At 38.9% G+C, this 17,991-nt stretch overlaps 1 protein-coding gene across 1 annotated transcript; it reads right to left on the bottom strand.

Moving 5' to 3' along the window:
* Window positions 1-5,153: 5,153 nt before the first annotated feature.
* On the bottom strand, window positions 5,154-16,602 carry LOC143854955 (uncharacterized protein At2g29880-like). Its single transcript, XM_077365102.1, has 3 exons — window positions 16,447-16,602; window positions 6,135-6,484; window positions 5,154-5,867 (listed from the first exon to the last, which is right to left on the bottom strand). The coding sequence occupies exons 1-3, from the start codon at window positions 16,484-16,486 to the stop codon at window positions 5,289-5,291; spliced, it is 969 nt and encodes a 322-aa protein (XP_077221217.1). The 5' UTR covers window positions 16,487-16,602; the 3' UTR covers window positions 5,154-5,288.
* Window positions 16,603-17,991: the final 1,389 nt, after the last annotated feature.

Raw genomic sequence — 17,991 nt, 5'->3', positions numbered from 1 at the left:
GGATTGAAAAATTACCAATGGCGGACATAAAAATAACGAAATTATCAACAGGACTTTTCTGAAATTATCAATGAGGGACAAAAAGAGGTTTGTCAGTAAGAGCCGGACAAAAATGCCCTTTTCTTTTCTTAAGCAATAAGTTTTACTTTTTCACTCTTCCCTCTTCTTTCCTCTTTTTTTATTACTTTTTCCCTTTTGGACTTTGTTTTTTCACCCTACCAGTCATCTTCCCTATCATTCAGCCACCATTGTCACTGGGAAGTCTAAAAAACTTGAAATGTGAGTTCATTCCCATCTATCTCTAGGTTTTGTTTTCATTTGTTTTAGGGTTTTGCATGTCTCCTTCTCCCTTTCAATGGGAGGTGAGGAAGATGAATCGTAGGGTAGAAAGACAAAAAACGGTGTAAATGAGCGAGTGAAAAAAACAGGAAGTAAAAATATATTCATAAGGGACTTGATAAGCCCATTTGGAAATTGGTAATCCCGTTTTTTATACTAGATAACCCCAATCCCAGAGACTTGAAAACCCCCTTCCAAAACTCCAGTACCATCGGCCAATTTTCACTTCAGAGACTTGATAAGCCCATTCGGAATTTGGTAACCCCATTTTTTATACTAGATAACCCTAATCCCAAAGACTTGAAAACTCCCTTCCAAAACTCCAATGCCCTTGGCCAATTTTCAAGGACTTGATAAGCCCACTCGAAAATTGAGAACCCTACTTTGGGGACTTGCTAACCCCCTTCCAGGGAGTTAATAAACCCTTTCTGCTTATGATAGAAATAACAACTCTTCTAATGGCATTACAATTCTGCTCATGATAGAATAACAAAAGATGTGGATGTTGTATTCATTACTTGCTTCATGTATTACACTCCAATTCGTGTATTACAAAAAATACATCAAAAAATGTGTAGCCATCCATTCATGTATTACATCAAATTTTTCTTATACAACCAATTGTCTTCCAAAAAGTGGGTGAAGCCATCCAAGCATTACACAAACCATTTAAACCCTAAACAAGATAAATAAAAAACAGAGGAATGAAAAATAGTGCAAGACCCTACAAATAGAAAAAACAAAACTTAGATAGAAAGAGATAGATGGTAAGAATGATGGTGGTTGCTTGAAGAGGAAGATGACTAGTAGGGTAAAAATCAAAAAGATGAAAATGGAAAAGGAAAAGAAACAAGGTGAAAACGTGTTGTAAATGATAAAGGGCATTTTCGTCCAGCTCATACTGACAGACATCTTTTGTCCCTAGTTGATAATTTCAGAAAACCATGGGTCCTGTTGAAAATTACATCATTTTTATGTCCCCCAACGGTAATTGTTCCAATAAGGAAAAACTTGTAACACCAAAATACGAGAATTGCCAATGGGGGACCCTCTTTTGAAAAATCAAAATTGAGGATCGAAAACGGAATTTGCAAGAAAATCTAACCAAAATGCCCCTCACGGTTATCAAGTCTAAATAGGGGTTATCAAGTCTAAAAAGGGGTTATCAACTGGTTAACATGTCTAAATATGATTCAACAACTCTAAACTAAATAGGGTTATCAAATATCGCCCAGGGATATCAAGTTCTCAACAGGGTTATTGAGTCTGACAAGGCGATATCAAGTCTCCTTGTTTACGTACTTGATTGCCCCTTTTTAGTCTTGATAGGTGCTCACTATTTATGTACTTGATAACCCCTTTTCAGACTTGATAACCTGTTTTCGACCCCTCAGTATAACCTTTCAAAAGAGTGTCCGTCATTGGCAATTTCACCAACAAATGAAAACACCATCCCTGGCCTTTTTGGTTGAAATGTAGGCTCATTTAAATTAGAGATTTTATATGGTGTATGCCCTTGTACTCCTGTATTTTTCAAAAAGTACTGTCAGGCTGACACCATTGGGATCCAAACCGTCCATTTGATGGGCCATGATCTAAATAGGTTGTGGCCCAAAAATCATCTCTATAGGATGACTCTAACCCTCCGATCTACAACGGATCCACTTCGGAACGAACTCACATATGTCTCAGTCAGGATCCATTCAAATCCCTTATTGGTCGAATCCGATTCGGAGTGTTATTCGGGTCCTACTTCCCATGTCTTTGGTCATGATCCATTTCAAATCGGATCACCCATCGGAGTGTCTTAGTAGGTCCTACTTATGCTGTACAGAGTTTTCAAAATTTTCCAAAGAGGGGGAGCGCGAGTTGGAGCAGCGATGACACAGCATATCAAAGACTTAAGGCTATTTGGATACGTGGATTATAGAATCCAGGTTCTGGTTTGAAAGCGGAGTAAAATTATGGATTTTACAGTCCATTATCCTGGATTTGAAGTTAGAAATCCAGGTTTTAGAAATCCCTCCTCCACTTGAGATTTCTAAAACTTGGAAACACCCGTCAATCTCCTACTTTCTAGCTCGATGGAAACAAAGGCGAGAAATCAGAAACAACGAATGGTTAAAGAAGGAAAAGAAGAGCTAAGTGACTTGAGACTAATGAATGACAATATAATGAAAATATAAATAGAAATCACTTGAAAAAATATGGCTTATTTTTACTAAAATACCCTTAAAATAATACTTAGGGGCTGTTTGGATAAGTGGATTTTTGTAAAAATTAGCAATGGCATAGCATATTGTTATAAAAATTGAAGGAAATTTTCATAAAATAATATAATAATATTGTATTGAAGACTGTCCTACTGGCTTTTATTAGTTGTCCAAATCTGATCGGTAATTTTTCGGATCCTATGATCGGGATCCGAAATATGTCCATGGATCCAAGTAGCGTGTCTAGGTCCTGCCCATTTAACTTTGTCCATGGGACTCTCTGGATCCATTGACACCCCTAATTTAAATTGAGAGTATAAGATATAAGAATAGCTTTTGACAATTCATTGCTTTTTACGGCATGTTTGGAAACAACGAAAAATTATTCCATGGAGTAGTTGTATGGAATAGTTGTAGACCCAAGTGTGTAAGAGATGGGCCGAGGAGGAAGAAAGATTTGAGAGTGCATGAGTGGAGAAAGCATGAAAAATATCCTTAAAACAGTGAAAAAAATTAGGCTACCCATAGTCCCTCAGCGTCATTGTAGACTCGGATTTGCTTTGGCTATGTTTTGACCCGCATCTACGTTTTAAAGTAATGAGGTCTCCCCAAATTGGGTGTTTCCTCCCTGTTTTTATGGGATTTTCATTCTCCCACCCCCTGAGTCTTTCCCTCTCCGCTCTTCTCCCATAATTTGCGCAGCTTATATTCGTAAGTAATATTATTTCATGGTTGCCAAACATGCCCTTAGGGTGGTTAAAAGTGAACTGCATATTAGTTTAGGATTGAACTATTTTTGGCTGTCTCTACATAGTAAAATGGAGTGTAACATTTTTAAAGTTCTTGTTTTTGCATGTGAGAAACCCTAGTTGTCATATTAGAGAGAGAAAGTACCTCACATCTTGTTTTAGACATCATAAGAGGAAAAAGAAAAGGAAGTGTAGTGCTAGGTCCTAAGTGGGGGCATGCTTAGGTATGGTACTAGGTGGGACCCAATTTGGTATGGGGCAGGTTTAAAGGGCCTATCCTAACGGATTCCATCATCTCTGGAGCTTTTGGCGTATTAGTTAGATACGTAACATTTGGTATTAAAGCAACCACCACGTCCTATGTACGAGTTACAGAAGGAGCGACTTGTAGAGAGGAGAGGACTACCTCGAAAGGGCTACCTCGTAAAAAAACCACAAGGAAAGCCATTAGAGTGAAATTGCCATATGGTGGGCTGCCGCAAAAGAGGCGACCTATGGAAATTAAAAGGCTAACCGGGAAAAAAAGATCACAGTAAAAGCTGTCACAAAGTGAGCCACCATGGACAACGGATATGGAAGCGTGGTGGAATGTTACGATCTTGAGTGGGGAGCTGCTTAGGTATGGGACTAGGTGGGACCCAACCTGGTACGATCATGATAAAAAGATGTCCTTTAAGATGTCTTTAAGCCGTTGGTTTTCGCATGCATCGATCTTTGAGAATGTGATCCCTGTTCAGCCAGGATGTTAGCGGGCATCATTGCAGGACCGACAAGAATTCATGATGCCAATGAAGCGGAAGCACAAGCCTCGCTATAAGGAGTTGAGGTAGTTTATAGCACATGGATTGGGCAAGCTGATTGTTCAAGGGGACTCAATGAATGACATATCTGGGCGAGCAACAAAGAGGCATGCCCATGGATGTTAAAGTGCATCATTGTGGAAATAAGGGATCCAGTAGCAACAGTATCACCGATGTTTCATCACACGTGTCGATCAACTAGTGAAGAGGACAATAAACTGGCCAAAGAAGGAGGAGAAGGGGAAGATATTGCTATTCTTCTTGTGACCATGCAAATGTACTGGGAAAGATGACATTTCGTTGTAATTGCTGGCCCAATTCTGTAGCAGCTGAGACAACAACATGAAGCGCATAAGTTAGCCAAAGATGGTGTGGACAAAAGGAAGTTACAGGTCGTTCAGCTGGAACCAAACAAGGAGAGAGACACCTGCTAGAAGTCTCCGGTGAACTGGGAAGGGATTGTTGAGGATCAATATATGTATTTGGGGTGGTAGAATTATACTGTGGTTTTAGTAGTTTCTCTCTTTGAGATTTTATATGGTGGCCGACCTTTACACGTAAATGTCGGAGAGAGAAAACCCCTCACCCTTGTTTCCACACGGTCGGCTACCATACAGTTTCTCTCTTTTGTAATTGCAACCAGATCTTCTTACTGTGTTGTAGATCTTTTGTTCCTAGTATCACCGTCTGTTAGTTTTAGTTGCGGTCTTTAACACAACCTTCATGGAGTCTTAACGAGTTTCTGTAGCAATGTTTTAATGGTGGGATGTCTCGTCCCCACGTGTTGGGTCCCTTTTGAACAGACTGTGCACAAGAAATCATCTCCAATCTTAACCCTCCTATCTGAAGAGGTTTCTGTAATGTGCCATCCGTAAACAGATTGGAGGGTTAGGATCCTTCTATAAGGAAGATCTTCTGGGCACTCCATATTTAATCTGGAGCCGAATAATTAAGATGGTTTGCATCATCCAACGATGTGGGACGCCCTGTATTTAAAAAAAAAAATACGGGCAAATATGTGCAGATACCATAAGAAAACTATATAAACAACATATAAAATAGCCCATAAATTAAATTCCATTTCGACTCAAAACTAGACGTGTCCAACATAAGATCCAAATGTAAACACACAAAAAGCCCATGTAAACAAGGACATGATCATTCAAACGTCGACAATTTCACATCCTTCAATCAGGAAGATGAAACAACAGCCACTCATGCCTTAGATCCTCATCAAGCATTAAGAATATGATCGCTTTGTTTTCATCTGAGGTCAAATAATCAACGGCTTTAAACAAGAGACGGTTGTCAATGTCCGGAATCTTCTGAATCTCCTCGTACAAACTCTTCATTTTCTTCTCCTTTTCGAGCCGCTTTGCAGTTTCTTGGGTCCCATCAGTTAATGATCTAATTGCTTTCACCATCTCCGCCAATGTAATATTGATGTTAGTGATTTGCTTTCGTTTCTTTGATTGTTTGGACCCAGCTGATGCCATAGATGGGGGCTCACTTTGTCGAGAGGACCCTTCCAAGCCCGCATCTGAAGACCACTCATGAGCATCATCCATCCGATTTTCAGTGTCTACATCCATATGTTGGGCGATAATGTGTGCACCATTCTCCAATGCTAGAGTTTTATTGTCAATGTTATCTTCAAAACCCTTCCTGGATTGACTTCCGTTAACTTGATCCTTACCAAGGATGATAGATAACTCGTGGTAGTTGGGTAGAGGCTTCTTTCTGAGGGGTTTTGCATCAGGGTGTGTCTATGAAGAAAATAATGTGTAAATCCAATCATATTGTGTAAACTATAATAAGTACTACAAGGTTTTATTGAAGAGGAAGTCTAAACTGAAGGGTGTCCTTGCATAAATAAGATGAAAGGGCGCCCCCATTGGTTCAAAGTTGCCAAAGTGCAATTATAATAGCACCAAAAATGTAAAAGTCAAAGGCATTAAATGAACTTTGGGAACTTCGAACCAATGGGGGCGCCCTTCAGTTTAGACTTCCTCTTTATTGAAAAAGAAGTATACCTTGAGATAGTCATCCCATACGCTGTCGTCGGCGATCACCATAGAGGAAGCATCATCCCATCTAAAACCACTTTGGTCGAGTAGAGATTTCAAGGTAAAGTAGTGCTTTTTCCAAGTTTTCAGTCTATGCTTGCAATTATCCTTTGTAATGTGAGTTCCAAATCTTGCATTCAACTTTTTTTCCACGATTGCCCATGCAACTTTTGTGAATCCATTTTCAACCTTCCTTCCTAAATGTGCTTGCTCTACTAGTGCTGTAGTAAGGTAATGATCCATAGTTACTGTCCAGGATACTGACTTCTTCGGGCTAGCTCCGACTGATTGAATCGCTAACTCTTCACTTCCCATTCCTACAAAATAACTCCATATACAGTTCAATTCAAAGCGAAAATATATAAGTTCCTTAGGCCCTGTTCGTTTTGGATTTTGAGTCCAAAACTGATTATTAGACTCAAAATTGCGTTTAATTTTGGGCGATGATAAATTCAGACTCTCTGATGGATAATTCGCACCCCTTTAAAGTTACAAAGCGTTAAAGTGTGCGACATCAATTCACTTTACAGGGGTGTGAATTATCCCATAGCGGGTGCGAATTTATCATCACCCTTAATTTTGAGTCAAAGAATCAGTATTGGACTCAAAATCTGTTCGCAAAATCCAAAATGAACAGGGCCTTAATAAAGTTATAAGCTAGCCAAACCAAATTAAACGAACATTTGGAAACAATAATTAAGGTTAAACAAGCATAGTTCAAGATTCCAAGAAAACTCCAGCAGATTCAGTCACTACACCTTCACACGTACCAGTAAGATTTAAATTCTAAAGTAAAGAAGAATCTTACTCCCAGAAGAAGAGACAATGTATATTACAAGAAAACTCATATGGTACAAAACAAACGAATAAAAGCATTATTATAACAAAAACCAGATTACAATAACAAATAGACACCCCTAGCCTAAGTAATAAGTGATGCAATGCATTGTCATCATATTCACGTAATGGAACTGCCCATCAAATCCAATAAGTAGCCTCAGAACATTTTTTGTTACAGTTTGAGATTGAACCATTTTTTCCTAAAAATATAAAAATAAATTAAAATTTTGGAACAGAGTTCCAGAGTATTACAAATACTTCACCCAATCTGACCTGGATTCATCTACCTAACTTAATTATCTTCTGGTTTATATCATGGTCATTCGATTTTATCTTCAAATGAGAACTCTAGCAATATTTTTTTTGAATGGTAGAATTCTAGCAATCATGGTCATTCCGCTGCTGTCGGAATGTGATTCGTTGCTCAATTATGTTCACGGCCAATGAAGACAAGTTTCAAGACCTTCAGGGGTAAGTTTTCTTGACGTAGAGCGGCTGTGAAAGGGTTTATGAGTTCTTCAGAATGGGTGAAGGGTGCAAGATTACAATGAAAAAGGGACTGATTTTGCAAGAATTTAGGGATTGGTTTCAAAATCTAATCTAGGGTTTTATTTCTCAACAAACTACGAATGGAAAAACGATATCCATGAGCAAATATTAACGATTCAAATGGAAATCCATACTAGTCGAAGAAGATAATGGATGGAAAATGGAAAGAATTTTCAATAGAAAAATGGAAAGTTACAACTCTTCAAGTGATCTTGCGCTCGACAAGATTTACTCACCTTGAAGGCGGATCTTTAAAAAAAAGAAGAAAAAGGTGCCGGATCTTGCACTCAACAAGACGAACCGACAATCCAAAGAGGAAATGCACATCAATCCATCACGGTGCAAATCTCTAACGGATGAAACCTCTATCTCCTCTCTTGGAACACTTCCAAGCCCCCTACAAACTCCAAAATCTCCAAAAATTACATTTTCAAAAACCTCTAAAACTCTACCCAAGCCCCCTATTTATAGAAATTTCAGCCCTTTAAGTGGCCCACACATTGGTGTTCCACACACTTAAAATTATGGCCCACTCACACACTTACACTTGTAAATACACAACTACGCACACTTGCACCACTAACAAGCCACACATAGCCTCTTTTTTTTCTTTTAATCCAGGTCTAACCAAATCTTGACCATTGAACCATGTTCACGCCACACCAAGTGTTGGCCCGATCTACATCAGTTCTCTGGGAAGTGTTCTTCGGTGGCAACTAAAAAGCCTAGACCGAAGAGTTCAAAGGATTAACAGAGAAGAGTATAAGATAACCCAAACAGATTATCATCTAGGTATCAAGAAATTTGGAATAAAATCCCTAGGACTGTTGTTGCAACACTTGAGGGAAGAGATGCCCATCTTGCAGTGTGTTTGCCTTTTGTGGTTTTGCTAGGTTTTACAGCCCTTGAATTTCCTTTTCTCCTTTCAATAAAATCTGATTGTTCAGGAAAACAAAGAAGCGGAGAGAGATAGCTTGCACTCTAAGGAAAGAAGAGAGAGGATGATGCAAATCTAGGGTTTGCACTTTGCGGGTTATTTTCTAGGAACTCAGGAGGTTAAAAATGGTTTCTTGTTCAATTTAGTAGTATTGTGCATCTCTAAAACAAAATAAATATAAAGATAGCTTTTAAAATATTTCATCAATAGAATTCAACTCATCCAAGTTCCAAATAAGGGAAATAAGCTAATCAAACAACAAAGTCAGATCTCAAGATAAGTCTATCAAATAATCAAATCTACAAAAAAGCGTACCTAACTATGGCCCAAAGGAAATCTAGCAGGACATTGAAATAAGAATGGTTGAGAGGCTCAGGGTATAATATAGGGGCTAAGATGTGAATGATTGGTAGGGCAAAGATTCAAAGTGGAAATATGGGTAGGCTATAACGAAAATAAATGTGGGATCCGTATCTGGGAAGAGAAGAGAGAGATAGTTAGAGTAGAGAAGCAAGAGGGCTGATCTCAGCCACAAGAGAGAATGAAGGAGAATATAGGGGGAAACAAGGGGAGGAACTAGACAGAGATGAAGTAGGGAAGGAGAGAAGGGATAAAAAGATGAACGGAAAAGACAGCCTACCCTTCACCAAGTCATGAGGTGGGAAGGGATAGAAAGTTGAGGGAGACAAGAGAAACAGGGAATAGAAAGAAAGAGATGACAAAAGAAAGACGAAAGAGAAAGCAAGCGAGAGGAGAGAAGAGATTGGTGGCGGGGGGGGGAGGTGTTCTAACCAGACTTGGAGAGAGAGAGAGAGAGAGAGAGAGAGAGAGAGAGAGAGAGAGAGAGGCATATCTTTTTCGATCTCCAAAAATTAGACTTTAGACTAAGTAGTGAGCCATAGGGTTTTGGCCAATAGGATAAAAGGATGTGGAAATTCTTTTAACGGGCTTAAATGGTGGGCTATGGGAGCAACCAATAACATTTTAAGGTTTCAAGTGAATTGCATTTACGAGAATTTAAGTGGATTTCGGCTTCGATCTAGGGTAGTGAGCCATGGGTAATAGGCAGGTAAAGTGGGTCATAGGTTGATGTGGACATCCTCTACATCTAGGTTAATAAAATGAAAATAAAATATATTTTTTTCATAGAAGAGTGGCAAAGTTTACAGCCAGCTGCCAACCTGACGCCAACCCTCCTTTTCCTGGCTTGGGACAAGCTGTGAAAAACACAGGCGGAGAAAATGCAAATAAAATACTAAACTAAATTCTAATTAAACACTAAACAAGACATCCATCTAACATTAACAAATAAATCTAATCATGGGGCCATTGGATCACATCAGAGGAGGCGGAGAAAATTATTAGGTTGTCATATTGGCTCTAATATGTAGTTAAGATTCCATGCTCTTTGAGAGAGAATTTTAGAGTTTTTGAGAATTCATCACTTGGGAATTTAATTCCATGAAAACCATGCTCATGAAATGGAGCAATCCTCATTTCCAAAGAATTAGTTTTAGTTGTCTAGGATCAGATCAACTTAGAGAATTGTCATCGCGATTATCCCCATACTAGTGATATTTGATAAAAAAAACTTGAGAAAGCAGGTCATTTGGGAGCTCTTCAAAGAGAATCAATCTAATAGGAATATAAATGTTAACATTGATGTTGATAAAAATTGAAAAGTTAGTCATTCATGGTTTGTTGAACTTGAAATTTTACAAAAAAGAAATAAAGGTAAAATCCCTTAGAAAATAAGAGATAAAAAAGGTGGTTACACGTCATGTTATTCACTTATTCCCAAAAATAAAGTGGATAAACATGAAGTTAAAGTATTTTCATAAAAAAGAAAACAAAAAAGATCCCATGACTAAGGGAAAAGAAAACCTAAATTTAAGGGAACAGATTAATTCTCGCAAAAGAGGAAACAAGTCACCCACGTTTCAAAAAGGGAAGTTACGTAACTCCCCACAAAAGGGGAAGTTGTGATCATGGAATCCTAAATAAGGGATGAGGCGGCACCCACAACGGCTCAAAGGAGGGAAACTTTAGATCGTGAAGCGAAAGTGAGGGATAAGGTTGCACTTGCCAACTACTTCAAAAGAGCTCTTTAAATAGAGCAAAGATCTTTTTGGGAAAAGGGATCTTTTGGGGGATCCGATCGGGGAGAGAAGAAAAAGGTTACGCAAAGGAAGAGCAAAAGAAGCAAGGAAAGAAAGAAATGAAAGGTAAATATTTCCAGAACTAACAAGTCTCTTTCCATTTTTTCAGACTTCATCAAAAAAGGAGAGAAGTACTTTTGAGTCTCTTTCAGGAGACTCAAAAGAAAGAAGACCTTTCTCTTCCGGGATCCGGGAGAAAGATGATAAAGAAAACATTTTAAGTCTCTTCCAGAAGGCTAAAGATGAAAAGAAGACATTTCTCTGCCAGGATCCGGGGGAAGATGAAATGACTCAACAGAGTTCTTCTTTCGGAGAACTCTCTTACAAAAGAGTCTAAATAAAATCATTTGAGATGACTCAAAGGTTTCTCTCTTCTAGGAGAATATTTTACAAAAGAGTCGAAAATAACACAGAAACAAAAATCATTAGAGAGTCAAATTCACTCTCTCTCCACGACTAAAGGAAACTTGCATTCACCAAGGGGCCATTTGGATACGCGGATTTTAGAATCCTTGATTTCTTCAAAATTTTAGATGGGAGACGAGAGAAGAAAGAGACCAGCCGTCATCGTCATTTTCTGATTTCTCGCCCTTCTTTCCGACAGCAAGAGACCAGCATATCGTCCCATATTTCCAGGTTTTAGAAATCTCAGAATGTGGGAGAGATTTCTAAAACCTGGATTTCTTACTTAAAATCCAAGAAACACTGTCAGGACAGCATGCAACAGCCTGATCATGAACCCTCTTTACACTGTTTTCAAACGAAAACCTGGATTTTAAAATCCGCGTATCCAAATGACCCCCGAGAGTTTCCATAAAGCTTCTCTTTTGGGATGATAATCAAAAGTTGTATTTAGATAGGCAACTTCTTGATGGATAATCAAAAGTGTTTTCTTTCTTCAAGAAATGTAATTAACGGCGGATAGAGCCAGAATTGTACGATCCCTACCAAAATTAATAAAACCTCTTCTCGTGATCTCAATATGTTTTATGTGTGTGATTTTCTTTTTCATGCATGTGAAATTTGTTGCGAACATGGTTCTACTGGGTAAAAGTGTTCCATGACAAGTTTGCCGGAAATAGAATTGGCCGAGCATATCGCAATGCATACATAGCTGAGGTGGCTGAGAATCATATACAAATCACAAATGAAAAACTGCACATAAACACAAAGCCAACCAGTAATACCATGCTATTCATCTTCCCCTTCTTGAATATCAATATTTGCAGCAATAGCATTTTAATGTTAGTAAAAGGAAACAAAATAATAATGATAACTAGCTTCAATCTAAAAAAGGATTTTCTCCCTTTGCCATTAGGGGTTTTGAAAGGCTCGGCTGAAAAAAGATTTTGTTCCTTTGCAGTAGTGGTCTTGACTTTCCAAACCTATCATCCAAATGACAAAAATATGAAGATTCTTCGTAAAAGATAGTTAGTTTCACCCTCGAGAAGATCATCAACATTCTTCTTCTTCTTCTTCTTTTTTGAATGGGAACTTTTATTAGCAAAAAAGAAAAAAGAAAAAGGCGACCGAAATGGGGGAGGGATCAAAGGTCACAAGCTCCAACTGGATAGGCCCAGAGCGGGCGAGATTCATCCATCTCGGAATTTGCCGATCGCCACATTTTCTGAAAGACCATCGAATGACCCTCTACTCTATCCTTCACTTCCTCAATTGCGCTTATAAAGTGACACAGATAACTGGCCCCTTCCCTCATATCCACCAAATAACATTGAGAGAATCGCCTTCCACTATAAGGGCGTCAAAAAGATCTTGGTCAAAACTGAGAACTCCAATAAGGAGAGCTTGAACTTCTTTTGTTTTGGAGTCTTGAATCCCAATCGGGCGAGAAAAGGCCAAACTGAGTTCATTCTCCGCATCACGCAGCCAACCCCCAATATGATCTAGACATGGATTTCCTAAACTGGACCCATCAAAGTTCAGCTTAAAGAATCCAAGAGGCGTAAGGGAACACCTAGGGCAGGCTTAATCCACATTTACTCTATTAAGCTGAATATGATTGGCAAATAGTTGCACCAATCGGCAACTCCCCAGGCGACCGAATCAGTTTAGACATCAGGGGCTAACAATGTGGTGTGATATTTTGCGTGTTAAGCACAAATTTCTAGAAGGGACTCAATTTAGGGCTACCTCAGGGGACCGAATTAGTTTTTGGCTTGATATTTGGTCCACGCCACTCCCCTTAAAAGAATCATTCCCTGAGTTGTTTGCCATGGCTTCCTCCAAAGAGGCTCTTCTCGTAGATTGCTTCGTTTGAAGAGATAGCAAGTTGGTTCGGTGCCTTCTTTTAGAAGAAATTTCTTTGGTTGGGAGCTTGATATGGTGGGTAGGTTTTTGGGAGCGTTGGAAGAATTTTACATTAAATCGTTAGGTTGGATAAAAGAGTTTGGATTTGGAACTCCGCGGGTGTTTTCACTGTCAAATCATTCTACCTCCACCTAGTACTTGATCATGGGCCTTCTAGAGTGGCCAAAGTTTGGACGATCCATTGCCGTCCAAGGGTTTGTGTATTTGGTTGGGCTGCCTACCTTGGAAAAATTCAGATGGTGGATTTCCTACGTGGGCGGGAGATGCTTATTATTGGTCATTGAGTCCTTTGTATCGAGGTGGGGGAGTCATTGGATCATATCTTTATTTATCATAAAGTTGCTAGAGAGGTATGGAGCGGCCAGAGAGTTATGGAGTCGTATTTTGGGCAGATTTGAGATTGCATGGGTATTCCCGACATCCCTTGTTGACTTATTGGAAAGTTGGTCATCAGTTCCGTAAAAAAGAAGGGGAAGATTATGAGGAACTTATCCCTTCTTGCTTTGATTTGGATGCTGTGGAAAGAGAGAAATAACCGGGTATTTAAAGGACACTTGGGAAGGACCCCCCCCCCCCCCCCCTCTGCGCGCCTCTTTTCTCGCTAATAATGTTATTGCCTTCAATATCACGTGGGCAACGTCTATTCCGTGTTTTAGGTTTGTGTCTGCCCATGACCTGTGGTACGGGTGGAAGGAAATTTGCAATAGTTCATAATCAATCCCCAAGATAGTGCAGGATTGGAAACATCCCGATCCAGGTTTCTTTAAGTTGAATTTTGATGGGTCCAGTATAGGAAATCCGGGACCTTCCTAGGGACTGGCTGGGATAGTGGACTCCAGTGAAGCTGAAGTATGTGCTCCCTATCAAGGAATTAAACTCCTTCACAATGAGACTTTGGAAAAAGTGATAGTGGGAGTGGGATCTCTTAATGTTATTAGATGGCTTAGTGGTGCCCACCCTTTTCCATGGAGGTTTGCTAAATTCTTTGAGGAAATTTAAGACAGGGTGGATGAATCTCCCCCTTCTTTCTATCATGTGAGGAGGTCAGTTAATGATGTAGCCGACAGGTTGGCAAGGGAAGGGGTATCAAAAGAGGACTTGGATCTTTATGAATTTCTCCCTCGTCAATGTTTGTATTTTCCCATTTTTAGGGGTTCCTTTTTATGTTTCCTCCATCTGTGCTCCATATTCTTGCTTTGAATTGACCATCTCGGTCCCCTTTCTTTTAAGGAAATCTTTACCATTCAAAAAGAAAAAAAAATTGCCAGCTCTCCATTTGCCACACATAATGCACACCTTTTTCAAAAGACCTCAGGAAGGAACTTCCGCCCACTGGGCAATAGTGTGAAGAAGGATATATTCTTGGATCACGCACATCTTTTTCAAAAGACTCTCGGAGACTATTATTTCTTTCCTTCAAAAGGACCCAAATAGATGCAACAATCGCCAACCCCCAACAATGTGCCTCCTAGTTGGCCAAGGGGCAAAAGACCACTGAGCAACATGACACGGAAAAATTCAAGCAATCCCAAGGAGGTTCAGTAAAAATACCAGACCTCTCTATCGACAGAACCGTGAATGAAGATATGGTCCACCAACTCCTTCCCTGACACACATAATGCACAATGGTTAACAATTAGACGGTTCCAACTATGAAGATGGCCCAGTAAAATGGACAAACCTGTGAGGTGCATGGGCTTTCCAAGATTTTCTAACAAGAGAGTAAGGAGCAAAAGGGACAAGGAGTTGGTAGAAGGATTGAGTCAAGAATTTTTTAATTTCCCATCCGATCCCCAAATCTAGATTCTTCTATTCATTACCATAATTCTTAATGTAAGCCGAACTAAGTTTGTTCAATAAAACCATAACTCTGCCAATCTCTCTATCAAAAAAATTCCTGTGAAACTGAATTTTCCAATCCACCTTTCCATCATGTCTATTGCCGCAATCACTAACAAAAGCATTCCGATAGGCCGCAATTCAGACAAGATCTAGGATATCATCAAATAGAGCACTCGACCCACACCTCTGGTCCATCCACAATCTAACTCTTCTTCCACACCTTACTCTAAGATAAATACCATTTTGGAATTGGTTAGAGGTGTTCCAAAAGGACCCATACTTTGCTTCAATTACCGACCTCTGCAGCAGATTAGTATCCTCCCCAAACCTCCCTAGCCATACCAAGTAAAGCATTATTAACAGACATAAGCTTTCTAATAGCAAGGCAGATCGCCTAGCCAGGAGCGGAGTCAACTGAGAAAGCTTGGAGATATTCAATTTCCTCCCTCCTCTATATATCTTGTACATAATGTTTATGTTTTCTTTGTTCTATAGCTCCGATCTCCGCGGTCGGCTCTTTAACGCCCATGATTAATAAAATATTTATCTTTCAAAAACAAAAACAGACATAAGCTTTCTAACGCCGATCCTGCCTTACACCTTGGGTCGACAAGTGACAACCCTCCTCCCAACGGATCAAGTGGGATTTCCTACTATCCTCTTTATCATTCCACAAAATGCTACTCTGAAACTTACGCAATCGTTTAATGTTGAAGATGGGGCACTAAAACAAAGACATATTTTATAAGGGTGATCCACCCCTAATATCACTCAATCTCTATTGCACATAATCACCATTCTTTCTCATATATCTTCAAATTTGGGAAATAAAAATCTATTAATACCATGAGAATTTTTTGATAAAGAAAATGTATAAACAACCATCTTCAGGTTTTACAATAAAAATTTCCAGTAATAATTAGGGAAAAATTAGACAATAAATAAATAATATAGTCTGTAATACTTGTGAGGTAGACTTCTTTACACAAAAGCTTAAATGTTCCTCACTTTAGCTCAATGCACAGTTCTATAAGCTCAGATTATCCCCTTTTTCTCAGCAATTTGGCTCCATTTTGAGGCAAAGTCTGAATTAGTCCTACAGTTGTTCAATGCTAAATGCACAAACATTTTTTGGGCAGGTAACACATAAACATTCTCAACTGATTCTCTACATTTTGACAATCAAAGGCGTAAACTTCTAAACATTTAACTGCCAGAAAATCACTTAGGCCCTGTTTGGATTGCAAGAATTTTCTCAAAAAGTTTGAAAAGAAAAAATAACCCTAATTCAATTTTTATTTAGAGGGACCCTCAATTTAAGATGATAACAAACCATACTATTTCCCTCTATATTGAGGAAAGATAAAAAAAATCACACGTAGCATTTTAGAGCAAAACCCTAGAATTCTGATTTAAACCCTAGAATTCTGATTTAATTTCTGATCGATCAAATGGTCTCATTGATGTTTGAGGTAGAAATAAAGAGTGAGATAGAGCATGAAATCAATGGATTAAAAGGAGATAAGAGACAATTTATAATTTTTTACAGATTGTAAAGGTATAAAATCTATTTTATTGAAAGAGAAAGATGATTTTTTGGAGTAGAAATGGAGGTTTTACTGACCAGAGATGTGATTGAGTGGAGATTCTTCGATTTCGTTCATTCTTATTTCTTGAAATCTTGAAGAAAATTTTCCCTACTTTCAAAGGCTGTGATTTTCCACAGAAATTTTTTTGTAAGCGCGAAGCGAAAGCTTGAAAAAAGTGGTGTAGACTGTGAGTGTGTAGGTCTTCTTAAGATGGCGAATTAGGTTTTTCTCGACGTGGAAAACATCGGTATGATCGAGACCGTAGATTTGGGTGGGCCATAGCATGGCAAAGGATCGGAAAAAATTTTCTTAGGAAAATTTTCCTTTACCCAATTTAGGGGGAAATGATATTATTGTGGTTATTGTAGAGGGGTAGGATCATAAATTGAAGGTCTCTCAGTAGGGTTGGTTCAATTTATATTATTTTTCACGTGTAAAAAATGTAGGAAATCTTAGAAATATTTTATATTTTTCCTTGCCAAACTTTTCTAGTAATTTCCTGCAATCCTAACAGGTAGTGATGTCTTTTTTTTATCAAGGGCTATGATCATCCGATCATGATGGGCCTAATGACAATGGGCCTAACTTATGGTCACCCATTGTCCATTATGAGGGTACAAATCGGGTTCAACCCGATTTTGGCTCTGGTTGGGTTGGCATTTCCTCAGGTTGGGTAGGGTTGGGAAAAGCCAACCTGGTTTAATTTCGGGTTGGGTTAGGGTTGAGGCCTTGGCAACCCGACACGACCTCCACCCTCTAATTTTATCTTGATTTTCTATGGGTTAATGTACTTTTCTATTTGGCTCAAGGTGGTGAACCCGAACCAACCTGGCTCAACCCGACCCGATTTTGGTTAGATGGGTTGGGTTAGGTTTGACCATCCTCATCCTGAGGCTCGGGTTGGGTTGGGTTAGGGTTGAAGGAATGCTACCTCGGGTTGGTTTAGGGTTGGCCTCAACTCGATCCAACTCGACCCGAGTTGCACCCCTAATTGGATATGTTTTCTTATCCAATGTTTGCTATTTTTATTCTAGTTATATGTTAGGGTGTGTTTCTTTTTCACGTAAAATGGGATCAGAACAAATTCCGCACCCATTTACCACTTAAAACATTTTACACCCATTCTACTACGGACTCAAGAACAAAGGTCCATGTGAACAGTGGATATCAAGTCTATCCAAGATTTTTTTTTTTTTTTTTTAAGATTAAAGCCTTCTAAAACATCTTAAACTATTTTGGACCACTTGGATTCTCAAATCATTCCTATAGAATTTCACTTTAATTAGGATTTAACAATTGTAAGCTGCAGATGTTTTCTCAAATTTTTTGGGTAAGGACCACAACAATTTCAATAAGAAATCCAAGTTTTGTCATCACACATCACCTTGAATTAGGATTTAGCTGTTTGGTTGCAGGTATCTACCTCGTAGATTAGTGGTGTAAGTAGTCAACATGGAGGAGATGAGCATTGGATTTACCTAGAACTTACCTAGTAGAATAGCAGTAAAGGGTGTCATTACCAATATAGAGAGAAGAGAGGGAAGAGAGAAAGAAAAAGTATCATTCCCAAGAAATCCAAG

This window comes from Tasmannia lanceolata, unplaced genomic scaffold (assembly GCF_043159265.1).
Source record: "Tasmannia lanceolata isolate RefF3 unplaced genomic scaffold, GAP_Taslan_0.1 ptg000020l, whole genome shotgun sequence".
NCBI lineage: Eukaryota > Viridiplantae > Streptophyta > Magnoliopsida > Canellales > Winteraceae > Tasmannia > Tasmannia lanceolata.
The sequence above is the reverse complement of the archived record's forward strand: the minus strand, read 5'-3'. Positions and strand labels throughout refer to the sequence as shown.